Source organism: Tachyglossus aculeatus, chromosome 21 (genome assembly GCF_015852505.1).
Source record: "Tachyglossus aculeatus isolate mTacAcu1 chromosome 21, mTacAcu1.pri, whole genome shotgun sequence".
NCBI lineage: Eukaryota > Metazoa > Chordata > Mammalia > Monotremata > Tachyglossidae > Tachyglossus > Tachyglossus aculeatus.
In genome coordinates this window covers 7,908,771-7,932,219 of record NC_052086.1, presented here as the reverse complement: position 1 = coordinate 7,932,219, position 23,449 = coordinate 7,908,771, and the positions used below count along the sequence as shown (strand labels likewise).

The 23,449-nt window shown below is 45.0% G+C and overlaps 1 protein-coding gene and 1 long non-coding RNA gene across 2 annotated transcripts in view; one reads left to right on the top strand and one right to left on the bottom strand.

Annotated features, from left to right (window-relative positions):
- FOXN4 (forkhead box N4) overlaps positions 1-14,133 on the bottom strand; it is a 30,984-nt gene extending 16,851 nt beyond the window's left edge. Inside the window, exon 1 of the mRNA XM_038763647.1 lies at positions 14,048-14,133. Coding sequence (XP_038619575.1) covers positions 14,048-14,133 — 86 coding nt within the window. The remainder of the gene's footprint in view (positions 1-14,047) is intronic.
- Positions 14,134-17,078: 2,945 nt separating this feature from the next.
- LOC119942836 lies at positions 17,079-21,731 on the top strand. The gene is made up of 3 exons (XR_005455402.1): positions 17,079-17,198; positions 19,111-19,132; positions 21,661-21,731. It is a non-coding gene; the product is annotated as an uncharacterized LOC119942836 (long non-coding RNA).
- Positions 21,732-23,449: the final 1,718 nt, after the last annotated feature.

Here is a 23,449-nt window from a genome sequence, read left to right as displayed (position 1 = left end):
CATTATTATTATTATTATTATTATTATTATTATTATTATTATTACTTTTAGCTCATCTGTGTCCTGTCCAGTACAGATACGAAACTGGACACCTTTGGGTCCACCATTTGGATTTTCAACCCTCAGCCTCCTCGCACTTCAGTCAGTCAACTCTATTTATTGAGCACTTACTGTATGCAGAGCACTGTACTAAGCGCTTGGGAGAGTACAATAAAACAACAGACACATTCCTTGCCCACAACAAGCTTACAGTCTAGAGAAGTAGCATGGGGTGGTGGAGAGAGCACGGGTCTGGGAGTTAGAAGGTCATGGGTTCTAATCTTGCCTCCACTACTTGTCTGCTGTGTGACCTTGGACAAGTCACTTCATTTCTCTGGGCCTCAGTTACCTCATCTCTAAAATAAGGATTAAGACTGTGGGCCCCACGTGGGACAACCTGATCACCTTGTATCCCCCCAGTGCTTAGAACCCATATGTAAAATGGGGATTGAGACTGTGAGCCCCACATGGGACAGGGATGGTGTCCTACCCAATTTGCTGGTAACCCCCCCAGCGCTTAGTTCAGTGCTTGGCACGTAATAAGCGCTTAACAGATACCGTAATATTTTTCATTATTATTATTAGAGAGGACTTCAGCTCCTGCCATGGAGTTCCACGGCTCAGAAGTGGTGTCCGTGTTGACAGAGATCCAGAAGGGAATGCAAGATTCTAGACCAAGTGGGAAGGCCTGAGGAGATGAATTTTGGGGTGGGGGGCAGGGGGCTCGGATAAGATGTCACTGACAAGATGAGGTAACCAATGTGAAATCACGTGCATCTGTGTGTCTGGTATCTACTGGTTTACCAGTGGCCCCTTGAGAGTGAGCCAGGAGGAGGTGAAACAACTCTGGCAAAAGTCTTGGGGAGGAGGTAGGTTAGTAATTAATAATTAAGGATTTGTTAAGCGCTAACAATGTGCCAGGCACTGTACTTAAAGTATTGGGGTGGATACAATTGGAAAGGACAAAAATGAGGATTTGGGACTATCTGTCTATTTGATTTATCTGTGCAATCTCTGTTCCTAGTAAGGACAGTCAAGAGCAGGCTGCTTCAATCAATCAATCAATCAATCGTATTTATTGAGCGCTTACTGGGTGCCGAGCACTGTACTAAGTGCTTGGGAAGTACAAGTTCGCAACATATAGAGACGGTCCCTGCCCAACAGTGGGGTCACAGTCTAGAAGGGGGAGACAGAGAACAAAACCAAACATATTAACAAAATAAAATAAATAGAATAGATATGTACAAGTTAAATAAATAAATAGAGTAATAAATATGTACAAACATATATACATACCTCTCTCACTGTATGCCAGTCTCCCCCAAAATGTCACATAATTTCTCAGAATTATGAATCAGAACTGTTTCGAAGGACTATCGTGAATATGATGGATTTTGAACCCTTCCCTTGTTCATCATCATCATCATCATCAATCGTATTTATTGAGCGCTTACTATGCGCAGAGCACTGTACTAAGCGCTTGGGAAGTACAAATTGGCAACATATAGAGACAGTCCCTACCCAACAGTGGGCTCACAGTCTAAAAGGTAGTCACAAGGTTTCTGCTGCATAGGGCTGGGGCACGGGCCTGGGCGTCATCATCATCAATCGTATTTATTGAGCGTAGTGATAGAGCACAAACCTGGGAGTCAGAAGGCCATGAGTTCTAATCCCCTCTCCACCACCTGCCTGCTGTGTGACCTTGGACAAGTCGCTTTACTCTCTGGGCCTCAATTACCTCATCTGTAAAATGGGGATTGAGACTGAGCCCCACGTGGGACAGGGACTGTGTCCAACCTGAGTTGCTTGTATCCACCCCAGCGCTTAATACAGTGCCTGCCACCTAGTAAGCGCTTAACAAATGCCAAAATTAATTAGAAGGCAGGAATTGTGTGTTCTCTTTTCAACTCCTTAAGTACCTAGTACAGGTTTCTGGACAGAGTAGGTATTTGATTGATTGTATGTGAGAATTAAGGAGACTCTGATGGCAAAATCCACCACTGTTCACTTTGGGGGCAAAACCCAAAAATCATCAAAATCTTTTCTCGGTGATCAGAGCCAGGACCATTAGATCTTGAGTCTAAACCACACAATAATAATAATGTTGGTATTTGTTAAGCGCTTATCTTGTGCAAAGCACTGTTCTAAGCACTGGGGTAGGTACAAGGAATCAGGTTGATCACGAGGGGCTCACAGTCTTCATCCCCATTTTACAGATGAGGAAACTGAGGCCCAGAGAAGTGAATTGACTTGCCCAAAGTCACACAGCTGACAAGTGGCGGAGCCGGGATTTGAACCCACGGCCTCTGACTCCAAAGCCCGTGCTCTTTCCACTGAGCCACGCTGCTTCCCCCACAGTGCAGTGTTGCATTGGGTAACAAACTCTCAGTTGGACTCTAAGTTTCTACTGGGTCACACTGTCATTTTGGGGCATGTCTATTGTTGTACTGCGCTTTCCCAAACACTTAGTACAGTGCTCTGCACACAGTAAGCGCTCAATAAATACAGACTGACTGACTGACGTATTTTCCCAAGCCCTTTGAACCCAACACAGCACCAAGTAGGCATTTTTGGACCTGATGATGATCCTGTACCTCCCCCAGAATTCAGTACAGTCCCTGGCACATAGTAAGCACTTTGCAAGTCCCACTATTATTATTAATTTAATATAGTGCTACCAAGACATGGACCAAGGTTTCATTTTCACAACTGGTATTCACGACAATGGTGGGTTTAGTGATATCCCTTTACCAGATCAAGAAGCTACTATCCATTCCAGTGCTTAGAACAGTGCCTGGCACATCGTAAGTGCTTAAAAAATACCATCACTAGTCACCACAGTATCAAGGCAATAACACTACAAATTCCCCAAATTGCCAAATACTTGTGTAAATCTGCATCTCAGGAGTAAGGGAATGGTTCTTGGCAAAACAGAGCATGGTGGGCAGGAAATGTGTCTGTTTATTGTTATATGGTACTCTCCCAAGTGCTTAATACAGTGCTCTGCACACAGAACGCACTCAATAAATACGATTGAATGAATGAATGAAAGAATGATGACCAATCAATCACTCAATCTTTCAGTGGTATTTATTGAGCCCTTACCGGGTGCATTCAGTCAGTTGTATTTGTTGAGCGCTTACTGTATAAGCACTGTACTAAGTGTGAGTGCCGTACTGTACTAAGCACTTGCACTAGCTTGGAAGAGAATGATACAAGAGAGTTGGTTGACATGTTAAAATGTCTTTTGTTGGAGAAAAACACCACCCCAATGATGATTCTACTTTGTAGTGAAGGACCTGTCTTGGTTGCCAGGCAGAGTAACGTTTTCCTCCTGCTCGCACAACTTGTCCGTATCCCCCGTTAGATTTAAGCTACTTGAAGACTGGGCACCGTGACTTCTGCATCCATTTACCTTTTTCAAGTGCAGAGCCTGGGAGTCGGACAACCTGGGTTCTAGTCTCAGTTTTGACAGTTGCCTGCTGTGTGTCCTTGGGCAAGTCACTTCTCTGGGCCTCAGTTTCCTCATCCATAAAATGATAGATTCAATACCTGCCCTCCGTCCCATGTGGGACGGGGACTGTGTCCAACCTGATGAACTTGTATCTACCCCAGCGCTCGACACATAGTAAGCACTTAACGGATACCATACAAACAATAATAATAATACACCCAGCTCTCCTTTAATTAGAGGGTTTTGTTCCCAATGAATCTTAAGGCAAATGTGTACCTGTGCCTCTGGCCAGTAGACAATTGTTTCTACTGACATTGCAATCTCCTTCTAATCAGAGAGATAAACATCAGAAGAACGTTCCCTAATACTCCAACAGTTTTCTAACCAAAATACAGTAAAAACATTCTTGGTGGAAGAACTGGGTGGGCCTTACCATTTCATTCAATCATATTTCATTCATTTAATCATACGTATTAAGCACTTACTACGTACAGAGCACTGTACTAAGCACATTTGTCCTTTCCCCCTTCTCAAATGCTTATAGGCACAGTAGGAAGTAATCAGACACAGAACTTTTTTTGCCATAATTGTGTTATTTCCATCACTATGAATTCATAGAGTAGTTAGATGGCAATTGTTCTGTTTTCTTTTTCTCCTTAACTGGGTAACTTTGGGCTGCTAGGAATTCCACCGGCCTTTTCAGTTCTGACCTTTATGGTGTTTCAGCTATTTTCAAGTTACCTATTTTGGAACTTAATTTTAAGCACCGCAACATAGAGAAAGGGCAGGGAGACATCTTTGTCACTGTGATCAGCACCTGGGACTGTGGGGATTTGAAGCTCTGCTGATTTTGACCTGGCATGATGGTAAGGGGAGAATTAAAGCAAATTTTACTTTGTGCACTAAATGTGGGCCCTTGGGAGGGACTCTGCCGACAACCTAACCAGGGCCACATGGGTTTACGTGTTTCATTCTTTAAAGTTTTGTTTAAAATTTGCAAATCTCCAGCACTACATTGCCGAAGGATGATATATTTAGAAATCCTCTTTGATCTATGTAACGATTGCCACAGAAACACAAATTGTCAACCCTATGGTATTTTCAGTGACAATGTATGGATCCGAAAGCTGGACAGTGAAAAAACAGGATAGAAAGAACATCGATTCTTTGGAAATGTGGTATTGGAGAAGGCTTTGGTGAATACCGTGGACTGCCCGAAAGGCAAACAAATGGATCTTAGAGCAAATTAAACCCAAGTGGTCTTTGGAAGGCCAAATGACTCGCCTTAGATTAGCATATTTTGGACACATAATGAGGAGGATTAATTCTCTGGCGAAGACACTAATGCTAGGAAAAGTCCAGGGAAAACGTGGAAGAGGCAAACTGGTAGCCAGATGGCTAGACACCATAACCACGATAATGGAAGAACCGTTAGAAAGGTTGCAGATTATGGCAGAGGACAGGACGTTCTGGGAAAGTTTATCCCTGGAGTCGCTATGAATTGGAAACAACTCGGCAGCACTTAATAATAACTTTGGCCTAAGTCTTGGGGTCAGGGAGGGTGAAGTACTTTGTATTTCCTCTGAGATACAGCAGCAAATACGGTGGCATCTTCCTATACAATTGTGTTCCTGGTGTCCCTCACCAGAAGAGGGCTACCATTCATACATTCATTCAATCATATTTATTGTGTGCTTACTGTGTGCACAGCACTGTACTAAGCGCTTGGAAAGCACAATTCAGCAACAGATAGAGACAATCTCTACCCAACAACAGGCTCACAGTCTTAATACAGTGCCCGGCACATAGTAAGCGCTTAACCAAATACCATTAAAAAAAACCCAACTCACTCCCGCTGACATGTCAGCTTTCTTCAGCTGCTGTCCTCCAGCTCGCTCTCTTCACTCCTACCAAGCCAACCTTCTCGCTATTCAATCCATCAGTCAATCACTGGTGTTTATTGAGCACTTACTGTGTTCAGAGCACTGGACGAAGCACTTGGGAGAGAACACTCTTAACAGAGTTGGTAGACACATTTCTTGTCCACAACTAGCTTACAGTCTAGACTGTTCCTTGCTGTCCCTCCCCATATCGGACAGACCCCAGCTCTTCCCACAATCACAGCCCTTCTTAAATTCTATCTCATCCCAAAAGCCTTCCCTGATTGATTTCCCAGCATCTTTAGGCACAAAAATGCAGGAGTCAATTCAATTAATGGTATTTATTGAGTGCTTACTGTGTGCAGAGCACTGTTTTAAGCGCTTGGGAGAGTACAATACAGCAGAGTTGGTAGACAAGATTCCAGCCCACAGTGGAGAACTTACTTATACCCACCCTTATTGGTCAACTATTTATCTTGACCCTCTAGTTGTAAATAATTTTATGCTTATCTCTCCTATTAGAGTGTAAACTCCTTGTGAGCAAGCACTGTGTCACTTCTTTATTCTGTGTTTCCCAGATTCATTCATTCATTCAATTGTATTGAGCGCTTACTGTGTGCAGAGCACTGTAATAAGGGCTTGGAAAGTACAAGTCGGCAACATATAGAGACGGTCCCTACCCAACAATGGGCTCACAGTCTACAAGGGGGAGACAGACAACAAAACAAAACATGTAGACAGGTGACAAAACATGTAGACAGGAGGCCTATGCCTATGCCAGATGCCTAGTACAGTGTACTGGGCACTGCTAATTCTACTGCTCTGACTATTTATCAACATCATCATAGTATTTATTGAGTGTCTTTCATGTACAAGTTATTTGGGAGAGTACAATGCAATAATAATAATAATAATGATGGCATTTGTTAAGCACTTACTATGTGCGAAGCACTGTTGTAAGCACTGGGAGGTTACAAGGTGATCAGGTTGTCCCATGTATGGCTCACAGTCTTAATCCCCATTTTACAAATGAGGAAATGAGGCTCAGAGAATCAATCAATCCTATATATTGAGCGCTTACTGTGTGCAGAGCACTGTACTAAGCGCTTGGGAAGTACAAGTTGGCAACATATAGAGACAGTCCGTACCCAACAGTGGGCTCAGTGACTTGCCCAAGGTCACACAGCATACATGTGGCGGATCCGGGATTAGAACCCACGACCTCTGACTCCCAAACCCGGGCTCTTTCCACTGAGCCACGCTGAAGAAGCAGGGTGCCCTGGAAGTCAGAAGGCCCAGGGTTCTAACCCCAGCTCTGTCACTTGTCTGCTGTGTGACCCTGGGCGAGTCCCTTCACTTCTTTGTGCCTCATTTACCTCATCTGTAAAATGGGGACTAAAAGCACAAGCCCCGTGTGGGACAAGTATTAGGTCCAACCTGATTAGTTTGTATCTATCCGAGCACTTAGTACAGTTCCTAGTGCCTAATAAGGGCCAAACACCATAAGAATATTTTAAAAAGGAAGTCAAAGACACAAACTTTTCCTGCCAAGACCTTACAATGGAATTAGGTTACACTAACAAAAATAACCCTGTTGAACAGAGGCTATATGGCTTAGTGCTTCATAGCTAAATTACTTGGACTACCTCATACTGCCTTCAAAATATGGCAGCACAGCCTAGTAGAAGGGGCATAGGCCTGGGTTCTAATTTTGCCTCTGCCACTTGCCTGCCATGTAACCTTTTCCAGGCCTGTTTCCTCATCTGTAAAATGGTATTTCAATGCCTGTTCTCCCTCCTAATTCAACCAGGAGCCCCATAGGGATCAGGGAGGGTATCTGACCTAACTTGTACCTACCCCAGTGCTTACAACAGTGCTGACACATCGTAAGCACTTAGCAAATACCATGGTAATAATAAGACTATTTGAAACTAAGAATGCTGTCGGTATAAATATATAGTTGTCCTTTTTATTGGAAGATTTTTGCCCGTGACAGCGAAGTTTCCCAAAGACTGTAAGTATGGCTGAAAAGGCCCAATATGGGACTGCCAGCCCCGACAATGGAAATACTCGAGTATTTCACCGCTTTAGCCATTCTTTCTTTTTTTTAAGCCACTTTTGGGGACACTCACTAGAAAAAACATCTTCTGGAGAGATGCTAAAGTAATGGGCTAGGATAAGGGGGTGAGTTTTATTTTAAATTACCTGATGAACTATTTCATTTTTTTCATCAACATCTGAACTTTATAGTTTGTGGATGTCCTGTGTTTGTGATGCCAATGCCTAAGCTCAGGTTGGATGAGAGACAGACAGAGGCACAGAGAGAGAGAGAGAGAGAGAGAGAGAGAGAGAGAGTGTTTTCCTGAATTCACAGCTGCGTCTCCGTTTGCCTAACGGTATGGAAGTCAGAGTGACATCCTCAGCCCCCTGACATATGGGACTTAATAATAGGTTAACAATTGGACCAAGCAGCTGTCCTGATGTTTGTGGATTTAACCCCACTGAGAGCAGTGCAAACCAGAAATATTGAACTGTCTGACTCTGCCAGTGCTTGTCCCACCACAATATTCTGGAACCCAACCCTTTAGAGTAAAAAGTTTTACATTTTTTGGGTTTTTAATGGCAATAGGAAGGAAATTCCACCCAATATCTAAGTCTTCCACTGAATATTACAAAAGTTGTTTTGGAAAAAAATGAGATAGGTTGGGGAAAATTGAGACGGCAGGCCTGTTCAAGGGGTTGACGATTGTGAAAGGTCACTTTTATCCTATCTACCTTTCGGTGAAAACCCTTCGTAGAGATGTCCATTTGACCCACATAATTGTAACTGAGAGTCCTGGGTCTTGATGGAGAACTAGTTTGGGATATAGATTTGGGTTTTGGACTTCTTAATTCTGGGAGCAAGGAGGGACAGGTCGGTCAGATTCCAGTGCTTAGAACAGTGCTTGGCACATAGTAAGCGCTTAATACCATCATTATTATTCCTGGACAGGGGACATGTCTGCAAATTCAGTTGTAATCTCCCAAGCGCTTAGTACAGTGCTCTGCACACAGTAAATGCTCAATAATAATTATGGCATTTTTTAAGCACTTACTACGTGCCCAGCACTGTTCTAAGTGCCGGGGTAGACCCAAGTGAATCGGGTGTTAACCACATGGGGTTCCCAGTCTTAATCCCCATTTTACAGATGAGGTAACTGAGGCCGAGAGAAGCGAAGTGACTTGCCCGAGGTCACCCGGCAGACACGTGGCAGAGCCGGGGTGAGAACCCAGGTCCTTCTGTCTCCCAGGCCTGTGTTTTATCCACTAAGCCACGCTGATTGATTTTTCCCCATCTCTGGGCCCATGGCCGCGTTGAGGCGGAACGCTTTGCAAGAGGCTCTTTGAGCCGTGCCGCGGAGGCCGACTTGCTTCAGGAAGTGTCAGTCTAGTGTCTCCTGATGGCCCCTAAGGGGCTACGCTGGGCTAGTCCAGCTGCTGCACATCCTCTCCTGGCAGGGCCATAGGAAACTAACGGCCACAACCAGGGAAACCAGGGGGAGCTGGAGGAGGGACGGCTAGGGAGGCGGGGACAAGACCATTCCCCGACCCCGAGGTCAGAGAACCACATGGATTTTTCAAACTGCAAAACACCCTATAAAAAGCGGGTGCGTTTTCCCTGCCGTCCTCTGGAGATAAGAGAGTCACTGTAAGCTAGTTGTAGACAGGGAATGTGTCTGTTTATTCATATATTGTACTCTCCCAAGCGCTTAGGACAGTGCTCTGCATACAGTAAGCACTCGACAAATATGCCTGAACGAATGAATACAACATGCCCTGAAGACTTTTTTTGTTCTTCCACACAAACAGGAGAGGGACATGTGGAGTGGAAAGGGTGAGGAGAGACACATCCTCTCTCTGTCCTGGAACGCCCTCCCTCTTCGTATCCGACAGACACTTACTCTCCCCACCTTCAAAACCTTATTGAAGGCACTTCTCCTCCCAGAAGTCTTCCCTGACTGAGCCCTCCTTTCCTCTTCTCCCACTTCCTTCTGCATCTCCCTGACTTGCTCCCTTTATTCATCCCTGCCTCAGCCCCACAGCGCTTATGTCCATATCTGTCATTTATTCATTTATATTAACGTCTGCCTCCCCCTCTAGACTGTGAGCTTGCTGTGGGCAGGGAATGTGTCTGTCATATTGTAATAGCGTACTTTCCCAAGCACTTAGTAGAGTGTTCTGCCCACAGTAGGCCATCAAATATGATTGATTGATTGATACCTTTCAAGATGGAAGATGTTGGGCCTGGAAGGCTAGCAGTTGAGAAGCGGTGTGGCCCAGTGGATGGAGCACAAGCCTGGGAGTCAGAAGGACCTGGGTTCTAATCCCAGCTCCAACACATGTGTGCTGTGTGACTTTGGGTGAGTTGCTTTACTTCTCTGTGCCTGTTACCTCATCTGTAAAATGGAGATTGAGACTGGGAGGCCTATGTGGGACAGGGACTGTGTCCAACCTGATTATCTTGTATCTATTCCAGCGCATAGTACAGTGCCTGACACATAGTAAGCACTTAACAAATACCACAATTATTATTATAAGCAGTTGCACCGGGACTGAAACGCCACGTGAAAGGTCAGACTATTTGGGACACGGGATCTGGGCACAGATGATGAGGCTTATGTAGCTCTGAGATGTCACTGGGGATACAGACTCCATTGAACCCAGAAACAACATTGTTCTTTACTCTGTTTTTTCACAGAAATACCCACAGACTTCCAAGGGAACAGTGCCACTTTAGGTTGCAGAGTGGCAATGTTTTAGGAAATAGATACAAATAGCCAAACTATTGACCTTTCTCTATATCAGCTGCACCTATTGCCAAGTTCAGCTGAAATCATCAAAGAATGAGAATCCAAGCAAGCCAAATAGGAGTCGAACAGTCACTCTGTGCCCACGATCAGTATGTATCTCCAAACGATTCCATTGAGTTAGGGATACAGAAAGTCCTCCCTCATAAGCAGTGGCTGACTAGAAGTTTGATTCATCTAATAACCCAAATCTGCAGAGGGGTAAATTTTAAAAAAAATTCCGCCTTGGAAATTTTCGTTTTTATTCTGCAACTGCACAGAATGAAATAAAACCCCCAGGAATAAATAAATATATGTCTTGCATAAACAACCACTAGTCAATCCACCTCAGTAACCCTGATGTCAGCACATCTACCAGTCAATCAATTAATCATATTTATTGAGCATTTGCTGTGTACAGCGCAGTGTACTAAGCACTGGGGAGAGTACAATGTAACCAGGTTGATAGACACATTGCCTGCCCGCATTGAGCTTCAGTCTAGAGGGGGAGACAGGTCCTCACTTCCCCCTGTAAGCCTTACTGAAGGCCCACCTCCTCCAAGAGGCCTTTCCCAAATAAGCCCTCTTTTCCTTTTCTTCACCTCCCTTCTCTGTTGACCTGACTTTCTCCCTTTTCTCATCCCTCCCTTCCCAGCCCCACAGCACTTATGTCCAAATCTGTAATTTATTCATTCAATCGTATTTACAGAGTGTACTCTCCCAAGACCTTAGTACAATGCTCTGCGGGCAGTAACCACTCAAATATAATTGACTGAGTGAAATAATCTTTAGATATGTCCATGAATTTATAGGTAGGTAGATAAAGTTATAGATAGGCATATATGTACCAGATAGACAAATAGCATGTGAGGCTTTCCCAGCTTCTATTTCCCCTTCCCTCCCTGGGTGGGAGGTTAGAAAGTGGGGGTGGGCTGTCATGGCAGTTTTTAGAGATCAGGGAGGTTAGCAGTCTTGCAAAGGACACAGCTCACTCAGGTCTTCCCTGATGGGTTATTAATCTCTGCCCTTATGTCCCTCCATTTAAGCACTTCCCTATCGCCTAAAACTTCATTCATTCATTCAATTGTATTTACTGAGTGCTTACTGTATGCAGAACACTGTACTAAGCACCTGGGAGAGTACAATATAACAATAAACAGTTACATCACCTGCCCAAAATGAGCTTCCAGTCTAGATTGGGAGATAGACATCAATATAAATATATTAAAGATATGGGCATAAGTGCTGTGGGGTTCGGTTTCCTTATCTGTAAAAGGGGGAGTCAGTGTGGGACAGGGATGATGTCTGAGCTGATTAGGTAATGACACAAAGTAAGTGCCTATCAAGAACCACAATTATTGGTATAATAATAATAATGGTATTTGTTAAGTGCTTACTATGCATCAGGCACTTTTCTAAGCACTGGGGTAGACACAAGCTAATCAGGTTGGACACAGTCCCTGTCCCACATGGGGCTCACTGTTTTAATCCCCATTTTAAAGATGAGGTAACTGAGGCCCAGAGAAGTAAAGAAGTGACTCACCCAAGGTCACACAGCAGACAAGAGGTGGAGTTGGGATTAGAAGTCAGGGGCTTTTGACTCTTAGGCCCGGGATCTCACCACTAGGCCATGGCCCAGTCCATCCTCTAATTGGTGGCCCTTTTCCCCCTGGGTCCAGTCTGGTTAGGCCCGGCCTAGCCTGGGGCTGATGGCGGGAAATATAGCTGATGGGGGCTGACTGATCTGTTCTCCCCCGGCCCCCCATTATCCCGCCCCCCCCAGCTCCTCAGGGATCAACCCGGAGGTGCGGGGATGCGGGGAAAGTGAGAGCAAGGGGTGCGGGGTGCTGGGGCAGGGAGAACAGGAGACGGGAAGAGGGTGACTGGGAGGGGGCATGGGAGCCCTGGATTGGGAGGCAGGGAATGAAGAGGAGACTGGGACACAGGGAGAGAGAGAGGCGGAGGCAGGGACATGGAGGAGGAAGAGGAGGAGGAGGGGGACAGGGCCAGAGCCAGGGAGAGGGCGGGATGGATGGAGCGGGGGAGGGCTGAAAACCTATGAGACTGTCTGTGCTACTTCCCCCTTCCCAGTGCCCAGCTTCCACAGGATAATTGCCCAGTGGCTCTGTGTGATTCTCCGTGGCTCCCTGGCTCAGGGGTGAGAGGGGGGCTCCCTTCATGGCAGAGGCCCTACTCCCCAGGACCCTCGTGGCCACCCTACAGTTTGGAATAAGGGGGGTAAATCGTCTCCGAGTCCAGGGTTCACAGCTTTTATCCACTCACTACCCATCTCTCACACACACTCACACCCCTATCTCTTCCTCTACACCCAGACTCATCATCCTTACTCAACCACTCTCCCGACCCCATGTAATATCTAGCCTTCATTCCCTCACTAATGCCCCCTCACCCATATCTGTTGTGGATCTCCCTCAACAGAACTTCCTTGAGCCTCTGATAGACCCATTCCCTCCCCTTTCCAAACCACCCCCCGGGAGCTGGTTTTCCCTGCACGCGCCCGCTGCATGGCTCAGCTTGGCACTAAGGTGTCAAGGAGCTGCTGGGTTGCCCAGCTGGGGTGGGGAAAGCAGTAGCCAAATGGAAAGCCCTGCCTCCTTGGGGTCAGTAGCCACCTTTAAGCTTCCCTCCCAGGCCTCAAGCCCTACCTCACCTCCCTCCAGTCCCCACTTCCCTGTTTTCCCCATCCCCAGTCCACCTCTCCAATCCTGTACTTCAAGGAGGAGATAAATTCATTCATTCATTCATTCATTCATTCATTCAATCGTATTTATTGAGTGCTTACTGTGTGCAGAGCACTGTACTAAGCTTTTGGGAAGTACAAGTTGGCAACATATAGAGATGGTCCCTACCCAACAGCGGGCTCACAGTCTAGAAGGGGGAGACAGACAACAAAACAAAACATATTAACAAAATAAAATAAATAGAATAAATATGTACAAGTAAAATAAATAGAGTAATAAATATGTACAAACATATATACATATAAACAGATGCTGTGGGGAAGGGAAGGAGGTAAGGCGGGGGGCATGGGGAGGAGGGGGAGAGGAAGGAGGAGGCTCAGTCTGGGAAGGCCTCCTGGAGGAGGTGAGCTCTCAGTAGGGCTTTGAAGGGAGGAAGAGAGCTAGCTTGGCGGATATGCGGAGGGAGGGCATTCCAGGCCAGGGGGAAGGACGGGAGATCCGTCGGAAACCACCGGGCCGGCCAGCTGGCCGGAGTCGCCGGATTGAATCCTCCGGGCAGACCAGGGAAAAGGTGTGTGGGGGTAGAGGTGGTTGCATTTCCCAATAGTACCCTACCCTCACCCTCACCCTCACCCCTCTTTTTCCAAGCCACAGACAGAACTACTTGCAAAGTGTCAAAGCCACTTAAAACGTTGCCACCAGATCCTCAGGAGCGTTCAGGAAGAGCCAAAGAAATCTGACCTCTCAGAGACTTCCCCAATAGAAGTGGGAAGGGTTTTTAACGTCATTATGAGTCAAATTTAGCTGAAGGACCTGAATGGATTTGTTTTTAGTGTTTGGATACATAATAGAAATCTCTGCCTGTACTCAACCCATGAAGGGTCTCACAGGATTTCACGGTGCTTTTGTCCGACACAGGTCTCTAATAAGGGTCCATTAATTTTAATCAACAGTCAGCTCAACAAGCAGCACTAATGGAACCGGCTGGAAGAGGTTCTTAGAGCCCCAGATTTTCCCCAGAACTATCACTGTGGATGTAATCGATGGGCACACACTGTCTAGGATGAGGAAAAATACAGTAGATGCTAGCAAATATACCTTGAGACGGGGAGACGCAGTGGGATAAACAAACATACAGATCCTCACCTGTATTCCTGCGAATTCGCGTGATGATTTTGCCCTGAATTTCTAATAATTCCTGACATTATGGATGAGATATCACTTTCTATCATCTCCTTGGAAAAAGAGAAGACAAAAGACAAAAATGCTAGTAAGAGATGTTAAAAGGAGGGGGTCTCAACAGCAAAACTACAAAACTAAATTTATAAAAAATTATCCCTCCCAACCTAAAAGGTTTTTGGGTGTTGGTACATTTTTCCACATAATGCATTTGGAACCACCCTTTCTACACATAACTGTATATGTGTTGACTATTTAGGAATAAATGAAACTACGTGGCTGAGTTTCCATTCATTCACTCAATAGTATTTATTGAGCGCTTACTGTGTGCAGAGCACTGTACTAAGCGCTCGATTCTTTGGAACTAACGAGAACGGGAGGGGGCCTTACCCCGAAATGTCATTATCTGGAAAGTGTACCACTAGTTTCAGTTAAAATCAAAGATTTTTTTCACCTCACAGAGAAACTAAACTTTGAAATAAAGAAATCCCAGACGGCCCTTATCCCCACAGAAAATCAACAGCGCAAGCCTACTGACCACACATCTACGTCCTTTCGACGGCTCAAAAATACCCCTCTACCAATGAAATTAAAGGCCATTATTTAGGAACGATCCTGCGGAGTGGTAACACGGAAAAACCCCTCCCATTCCAAGCGAGCGGACCAGCCACAGGCGCGGCCCCCAGGTTTGTCCCCCAAAGTACTCATTTGCCACCACGCCGGCTTGAAAATAGGAACCTGCCAGGGACCAAAAGTGGTCCAGAAGCCGAGGAGAGCTGAGGGAAGCAAATCAGAAACCGCAGACGGACCACACAGACTGCAGGTCTCCCTCTGCGAGGAGCCTAGGTGGATTGGCAGCTCCCAATCCACCCGTCCGCCAAAAGCAACATCCTCGACTGACGGAGAGCAAAGCAAACCTTGCAAGGTGGTGCCTGGAGGAGGTTCGGCCGCGGCTTGCGCTGCTCGGGGTCTCTAAGGGGGATCCCCCTCTCTCTCCCTCTCTGTAATTTGGCTGCTGTCTCACTCTCCTAACCGTTTTTAAATTTCCCTCTCTGGAGCTGTCCAGCCTGGAGCATGCGCAGTAGGCGAGCAGGTCCCTTGGCAGGGTCAATTCCAGGGCAGGGTCAAGGGGATTGCAGCATTTCCCAGCGGCGTCGGTGAGGTCTTCATCCTCCCCCTCCTCCTCCTCCCTGCTTGGCAAATCCTCCCCCCCCCACCCCCTCCACCTCCTCATGGCCTTCTCCTCCCCTGCTCTTCAATCCCTCTACCTCCTCCCAACTTTGGCCTTCTCCAGGAAGCCTAAACTCCCCTCCTGGCTGTGGGAATCGGGGGCCCTGGAGCTCTAGCATATGCATATTCATTCATATTTATCGAGCGCTTACTGTCACTGTACTAAGCGCTTGGGAAGTACGAGTCGGCAACTACTTTCGGGGGGGGAGGGAATTAAAAAAATAAATAGATTTCAGAAGGATTCTTTGGGCTTTAAACTTTCCTGCCAGGTATGATCCAGATTTATCACTCTATTTTACTTGTACATATTTACTATGCTATTTATTTTATTTTGTTAATATGTTTTGTTTTGTTGTCTGTCTCCCCCTTCTAGACTGTGAGCCCGCTGTTGGGTAGGGACCGTCTCTAGATGTTGCCAACTTGGACTTCCCAAGCGCCTAGTACAGTGCTGTGCTCACAGTAAGCGCTCAATAAATACGATTGAATGAGTGAATGAATGATCCCTTTTCAAAAATGCGATGTAAAGAAAAAAAAGAAATAAAAGCACATGGCTTTTTTATTCTAGCCTGTGAGCCCGTTGTCGGATAGGGACCGTCTCTCTATGTTGCCGACTTGGACTTCCCAAGCGCCTAGTACAGTGCTCTGCCCACAGTAAGCGCTCAATAAATACGATTGAATGATTGAATGAACGATCCTTTTTCAAAAATGCATTGCAAAGAAAAAAAAGAAATAAAGGCACATGACTTTTATATTCTAGACTGTGAGCCCGTTGTCGGATAGGGACCGTCTATGTTGCCGACTTGGACTTCCCAAGCGCTTAGTACAGTGCTCTGCCCACAGTAAGCGCTCAATAAATACGATTGAATAAGTGAATGAATGATCCCTTTTCAAAGATGCATTGCAAAGAAAAAAAAGAAATAAAGGCACATGACTTTTATATTCTAGACTGTGAGCCCGTTGTCGGATAGGGACCGTCTCTCTATGTTGCCGACATACTTCCCAAGCGCTTAGTACAGTGCTCTGCACGCAGGAAGCGCTCAATAAATACTAGTGAACGAGTGAATTTATTCTGACGGTTTTGACACCTGTCTCCACGTTTTGTTTTGCTGCCTGCCTCCCCCTTGCAGACTGCGGGCCCGTTGTTGGGGAGGGACCGGTTCTATTTGTTGCCGACTTGGACTTCCCAAGCGCTTAGTACAGTGCTCTGCACGCTGTAGGCGCTCAATAAATACGACTGACAGACTGACTGACTGAATGAATACCTACTTGAGGTATAAAAGTGGAGGGGGTTTTTTTGAGGGGGGGGGTCAAACCCGCAGGTGTTCGTCCCCGTCCCGGCACCTGTACGGTGTTGGGGTCCCTTTAAGAAAGTTGCGGCGGGCTGCACCGCCCAGGGCCCGCGCTGGGGGGCGCGGTGGCGGTTGCGGGGCTCGCGCGCCGGACTCTTCCACCTGCCCCACCGCGGGGGGTGGCGGACGGTACGGAGGCAGGGTGAGGAGGGCGTCTCCCCCCCCCCCCGCTCCCTCACTAATGAAGGCGACCCCTCCCTCCCTCCAGCTCGCGCCCCGGCGAGTTCCGATCGCGAGAGGAGCCCGAGGGGCCGTTGGTGGGGAGGGGAGGGGTGGGTCCCGCCGCTCGGCCCGCGCCTCAGCCTCCCCCCTCCCCTCCCGCCGCGCTGCCCGGCGGGAAAAGCGGCTCAGGTGGCGCGAGGGCGGGGGGGAGTCAGACGGTACCACGTGATCCCCGCGGGATGCCTGAGGCGCCCCGGGGTCAACCCGTCCATCCCCCTGCCTCCGGGCACAACCGCCAACGCCTCAGGAAAAGGGCCCCGCCCATTACGCGCCCCCTTTCTGAGGAAAAGAGGGGTCCCCTCGGTTTGTAAACCGAGGTAGAATGAGGATAGTTTGATTCCACCCTTTTTATTTTTCCTCTGTGGGAAAGCGGGGTCCCCTTGGTTTCTAAACCAAGACAGAATGAGGATAGTCTGATTCAGCCCTTTTCATTGTAACTCCTCTGTGGAAAAGTGGGGTCCCCTTGGTTTATAAACTGAGATAGAATGAGGATAGTTTGATTCCGCCCTTTTTATTTTTCCTCCTCTGTGGGAAAGTGGGATCTCCTTGTTTTATAAACTGAGATAGAATGAGGATAGTCTCATTCCGCCCTTTTCATTTTAACTCCTCTGTGGAAAAGTGGGGTCCCCTTGGTTTATAAACCGAGACAGAATGAGGATAGTCTGATTCCGCCCTTTTCATTTTAACTCCTCTGTGGAAAAGTGGGGTCTCCTTGGTTTATAAGCCGAGATAGAATGAGGATCGTCTGATTCTGCCCTTTTCATTTTAACTACTCTGTGGAAAAGTGGGGTCTCCTTGGTTTATAAACCGAGATAGAATGAGGGTAGTCTGATTCTGCCCTTTTCATTTTAACTCCTCTGTGGAAAAGTGGGGTCCCCTTGGTTTATAAACTGAGACAGAATGAGGATAGTCTGATTCCGCTCTTTTCATTTTAACTCCTCTGTGGAAAAGAGGGGTCCCCTTGGTTTATAAACTGAGATGGAATGAGGATAGTCTGATTCTGCCCTTTTCATTTTAACTCCTCTGTGGAAAAGAGGGGTCCCCTTGGTTTATAAACTGATATAGAATGAGGATAGTCTGATTCCGCCCTTTTCATTTTAACTCCTCTGTGGAAAAGTGGGGTCTCCTTGGTTTATAAACTGAGATGGAATGAGGATAGTCTGATTCTGCCCTTTTCATTTTAACTCCTCTGTGGGAAAGTGGGGTCCCCTTGGTTTATAAACTGATATAGAATGAGGATAGTCTGATTCCGCCCTTTTCATTTTAACTCCTCTGTGGGAAAGTGGGGTCCCCTTGGTTTATAAACTGATATAGAATGAGGATAGTCTGATTCCGCCCTTTTCATTTTAACTCCTCTGTGGAAAAGTGGGGTCTCCTTGGTTTATAAACTGAGATAGAATGACTGTGAGCCCGCTGTTGGGTAGGGACTGTCTCTGTGTGTTGCTGACTTGTACTTCCCAAGCGCTTAGTACAGTGCTCTGCACACAGTAAACACTCAATAAATACAATTGATTGATTGATAGTCTGATTCCACCCTTTTCATTTTAACTCTTCTGTGGAAAAGTGGGGTCTACTTGGTTTATAAACTGAGTTAGAATGAGGATAGTTTGATTCTGCCCTTTTTGTTTTTCCTCCTCTGTGGAAAAGAGGGGTCTCCTTGGTTTATAAACCGAGACAGAATGAGGATAGTCTGATTCCGCCCTTTTCATTTTAACTACTCTGTGGAAAAGTGGGGTCTCCTTGGTTTATAAACTGAGATAGAATGAGGATAGTCTGGTTCCGCCCTTTTCATTTTAACTCCTCTGTGGAAAAGTGGGGTCTCCTTGGTTTATAGCCGAGATAGAATGAGGATAGTTTGATTCCGCCCTCTTCATTTTAACTCCTCTGTGGAAAAGTGGGGTCTCCTTGGTTTATAAACCGAAACAGAATGAGGATAGTCTGATTCCGCCCTTTTCATTTTAACTCCTCTGTGGAAAAGTGGGGTCTCCTTGGTTTATAGGCCGAGATAGAATGAGGATAGTTTGATTCCGCCCTTTTCATTTTAACTCCTCTGTGGAAAAGTGGGGTCCTATTGGTTTATGAGCCGAGGTAGAATGAGGATAGTTTGCTTCCACCCTTTTTATTTTTCCTCCTTTTGTGGAAAAGTGGGGTCCCCTTGGTTTGTAAGCCGAGATAGTAGTAGAATAGCTTGGTAATACTCTTTTTATTTTTCCTCCTCTTGTGGAAAAGTGGGGTCCACCTGATTTGTGAGGTGAGATATGATATTTTTATAGGTTCCGTCGGTCTTATTTTCCTCCTCTCCTCTCGAAAAATGGGGGTTCCCTGGGTTTGTAAGGTGAACTATTATGATAATTTGTAGAGCCCATTCCTTGTATTTTCCTCCTTTGGAAAAGTGGGGGGATCCCCTTGGTTTGTAAGGTGAGCTAGTATGATAGTTTGTAGAGTCCATTCGTTTTATTTTCCTCCTCCTGTGGAAAAGTGGGATCCCCTTGATTTTTAAGTTGAGATATGATCGTTTATAGGTTCCATCCATTTTATTCTCCTCCCCTTTGGAAAAGTTGGGTCCCCTTGGTTTGTAAATTGATATATTATGATAGTTTATAAATCCCACCCTTTATTTTCCTCCTCTCCTTTGGAAAAATGGGGTCCCCATAGTTTGTAAGCCAAGATAGCATGAGAGTTTATAGATTCCAGTTTGTATATTCCTCCCTACTTGTGGAAAAGTGGGGTTCCCTTTGTTTATCAACAGACATAGGATTGTGATAGTTTATAAATTCCATCTGTTTTACTTTCTTCTCTCCTGTGGAAAAGTGGGTCCCTTTGAGTTGTAAGCTGAGATAGTATAATGATGGTTTATATAGTCCACCCTTTTTATTTTCCTCCTCTCCTCTGGAAAAGTGGGGTCCCCATGGTTTGTAAGCCAAGATATTATCATGATAGTTTATAGATTCCACACTTCATATTTTCCCCCCTCCTCTGGAAAAGTGGAGTCTCCTTGGTTTGCGAGCTGAGATATTATGATCGTTTATAGATTTCACCCAGTTGTGCCGAATCAACTTTGTAAAACCTCAGGCAGAACTAAAGGCAACCTTACCCATTCAGTCTCTCTCTCCGCACACGACACTTGACACCAACTGGAGTCAATGAATTAGCTGAGAGAATGGTTTTTACCTTGCTGCATTTGTTCTCTTGGCTGAGGCTGGAGTTTTGAAGGTTTACGGGCCAAATTTCCTCCCGAAAATGACCTGGCATACTCAAGAATGTATTTTTCATTCAATACAGTGGCAGAAAGTTGGGTGTGATACTCCATTATGAGAAGGATGATTTTTTTTTCAAAGAATCTGGGCAGATTTTCCCCTAACACAGAGATGAGTGCAACATCTTTAAATTCCTAAAAAGTGAACTTCACAATTTTAGTTAAACTAAGTTCATGGGATTTTCTTTCTTTACCACTGTGCATACATCTAAGATTCCAAACTAGTTTTTATCCATCTGCATTAAAAATGTAGTTTACACAGTGCTCTTAAAATAGAACGGAAACGGGGTGGTGTGGCACCTTACTTCCCATTCAGTCATATTTATTGAGCGCTTACTGTGTGCAGAGCTTCTCAGGGGAGCCTGAAACTAACCATTCACGTTATAGCAAGTTTTCCTTTTTCTCTCACATTTTTAAGCACTGTTTTCACATTTTAAGGTGGCCCTTGAACTAGTGATTTACACACATTCAAAGTAAATTCACTGTCAACTTTGCGGTCCAATTACATATTTTCATCCTGTTCCAAATTTAATTCCAATGTCATTGTGAGTCGAAATGGTTAAGCTTGACGTTCCCAGTCAAATGCATATATACTCTCAGCAGAGCTGATTGGCGGGACTTTTGTGGAATTAATCCTATTTTACAGCGCACCTTGTACATGAAGCCAGTGAACGAAACAAAATCCTAACCCACGCAGCCTGACAATCAGAATGCAGTACCCGATTCTGCTATTTTGAAGCAATGTGTCCTAGTGTAAAGAGCAACACGCTTGGGAGCCGGAAGACCCGAGTTCTAAGTTTGCCTCTGCCACTTGTCTGCTGTATGAACTTGGGCAAGTCACTTCACTTCTCTGTGCCTCAGTTTCCTCAACTGTACAATGGGGATTAAATTCCACTTCTTTCTACCTAGAGGTTGAGCCTCTTGTGCGACAGGGACCGTGTGCAACCTGATTATCTTCTAAATGTACCTCAGTGTTTAGTACAGTGCTTGGCACATAATAAGTGCATAACAAATACCATAATAATGATACAAATAAGTTTGAAAGGGATACAAATCCCTCTCTTTAAGGGATTAGCTACCTAGAGCAAGGATAATAGTAATAATAATAATGATGGCATTTGTTTAGCGCTTACTATGTGCAGAGCACTGTTCTAAGCGCTGGATGGGGTAAATAAATCCAAACCGCTACTGGTCTAATTTAAGACACTACTCCACATAATCACATATACCTGAATTTTCATACCCTTCCAATGATGGGAGACTAAACTTCTGAAATCGATGCATAAATTCTGTTATCTCTTATGTGTTTTGGGAACATTCCAGATTAGTGTAAATATGCAGTAAAACATTTCAAGCTTTATTTTTAACTACTACGGTTTAATTTACAAATGATCCTATCGATTAAATTAATTTCATTTCTTAATTTTTTAGTTTCAAAGAGTAAAATAGGACCGCTTTCTTATTACAGGTTAATATATTTTCAAGCCTGTTGGTAGCAAGTCATCAACTATTTTTTACCCAAGGAAATGGAGTCCGATCATTTTTCCTGATCATGCAGCACATCAGAATTTGTGAGTGATTCATTTTGGAGAGGTAAGATTTGCCGCCTTTTCCTTGTTGAATTGGAAAGCCTAATTGTCCCAGAACATTTACATGTAAATTTCTCCTCTTAAGGAATTGCATTTTACTGGATTTGGCCTATTTCCCTGCAGTCAAATGCACATATGCTCTCAGCAGAGCTGATTGGCAGGACTTTTGTGAAATTAATCCTATTTTACAACTCACCTTGTACATGAAGCCAGTGAGCGAAACAAAATCCTGAGTCACACAGCCTCAGCTAGTCAGCCTGCCTCTTTGTCCCTCACTGTAAAATCGTATATATTGTTTGGGGAGCAAATCTTTGCCTCTGTCTATTCATTTGTTAGATTTTTATAGTGCCTTTACTATATCGTCTAATCTAGTCGTGAAACCCTTAAACGCCAGGATTGTCTTGAGTACTCTGCACACAGGAAGTGCTCAATAAATAGCGTGGATTGATGTGTATTACATACTCCTCAGCATTCGTGGATGGACTAGTGTGATGGATTTTGTGGGAATTCCGTAAATATTGGTTAATGATAGAGATGATGCACTTTAAAAAGGCACTTTTGTCAGTCATGGCCAGGAAAAAATATCCGAAACATCCTAAATTTAAGTCAGAACTTGTAATTCTTTGTCGTATCTTTTGGGAGACAGTAGTTTTTCTAAAAATAAGGTTTACCAAATTCAGATGAGGTGAGATTTTATTAGCATCTGCTTATCGTTACATTGTACTCTCCCAGGCTCTTAGTACAGTGCTTGGCACACAGCGGTCAATAAATATGAATGAATGAATGAATTACACCACTTTTATTTCTTCTTCATTTTCACAATTTGCCCATCTTCCTGCCTTTGCTATTATTCTAGTTTTCCAGGAAAGTAGGAAGGCCAGTGAGGATAGTTAAGAAGAAATGCTTTTTCTTCACCCTTCAAATAATCCATCAGGGGAGACGGGTAGAGGAGCTAAAATGATAATACCAAGCACTCTCTTGAACTGCTACTATTTTAATATGGTGGAAATTACATTTAAGTGTTTTAGAATTACAGTGTGATTTATCTAGTCCAGACAATAAATTATTGCTTCAATGTTGAGCTTTTGCTTTTGTAACTAATGAAATAGATGAATATACAACTGTCACCTGTTTAAAATTCCTACATACTTATTGGCTCTCTTTACTCAACCACTCCCCAGCTCACCCTCTTTGCTTCTTTCAAGCTCCCCGACTAACTGCACCTCACTCTCCCTCCTCGTACCCTTAGTTCATATTGTTTTCCCAGACTGGAACTCTCTTTTCCCCCCACTGTCAGATCCCGGCCCTCCCAATTTTTAAAGTCCTCCTCAAAATCCATCTACTCCAGGAAGCCTTCCCCGGTTAATTGCACCCCAACACCCACCCTTAGCACTTACGTACTTTAATCTTATTTTCCTCACCCGTGTACATATATATTTATTAAAATATGATTTATATAATAACTGTGGTATTTGTTAAATGCTTACTATATGCCAGGCACTGTACTAAGCACTGGGGTGGATATTAGCAAACGGGGTTTGAACACAGTCCGAGTCCCACATAAGGCTCACATTCTCAATCCCCATTTTACAAATGAGGTAACTGAGGCACAGAGAAGTTAAGCCACTTACCCGAGGTCACACAGTGGACAAGTGGTGGGGCCAGAATTAGAACCCATGACCTTCTGACTTGCAGACCCGTACTCTATTCACCACACCATACT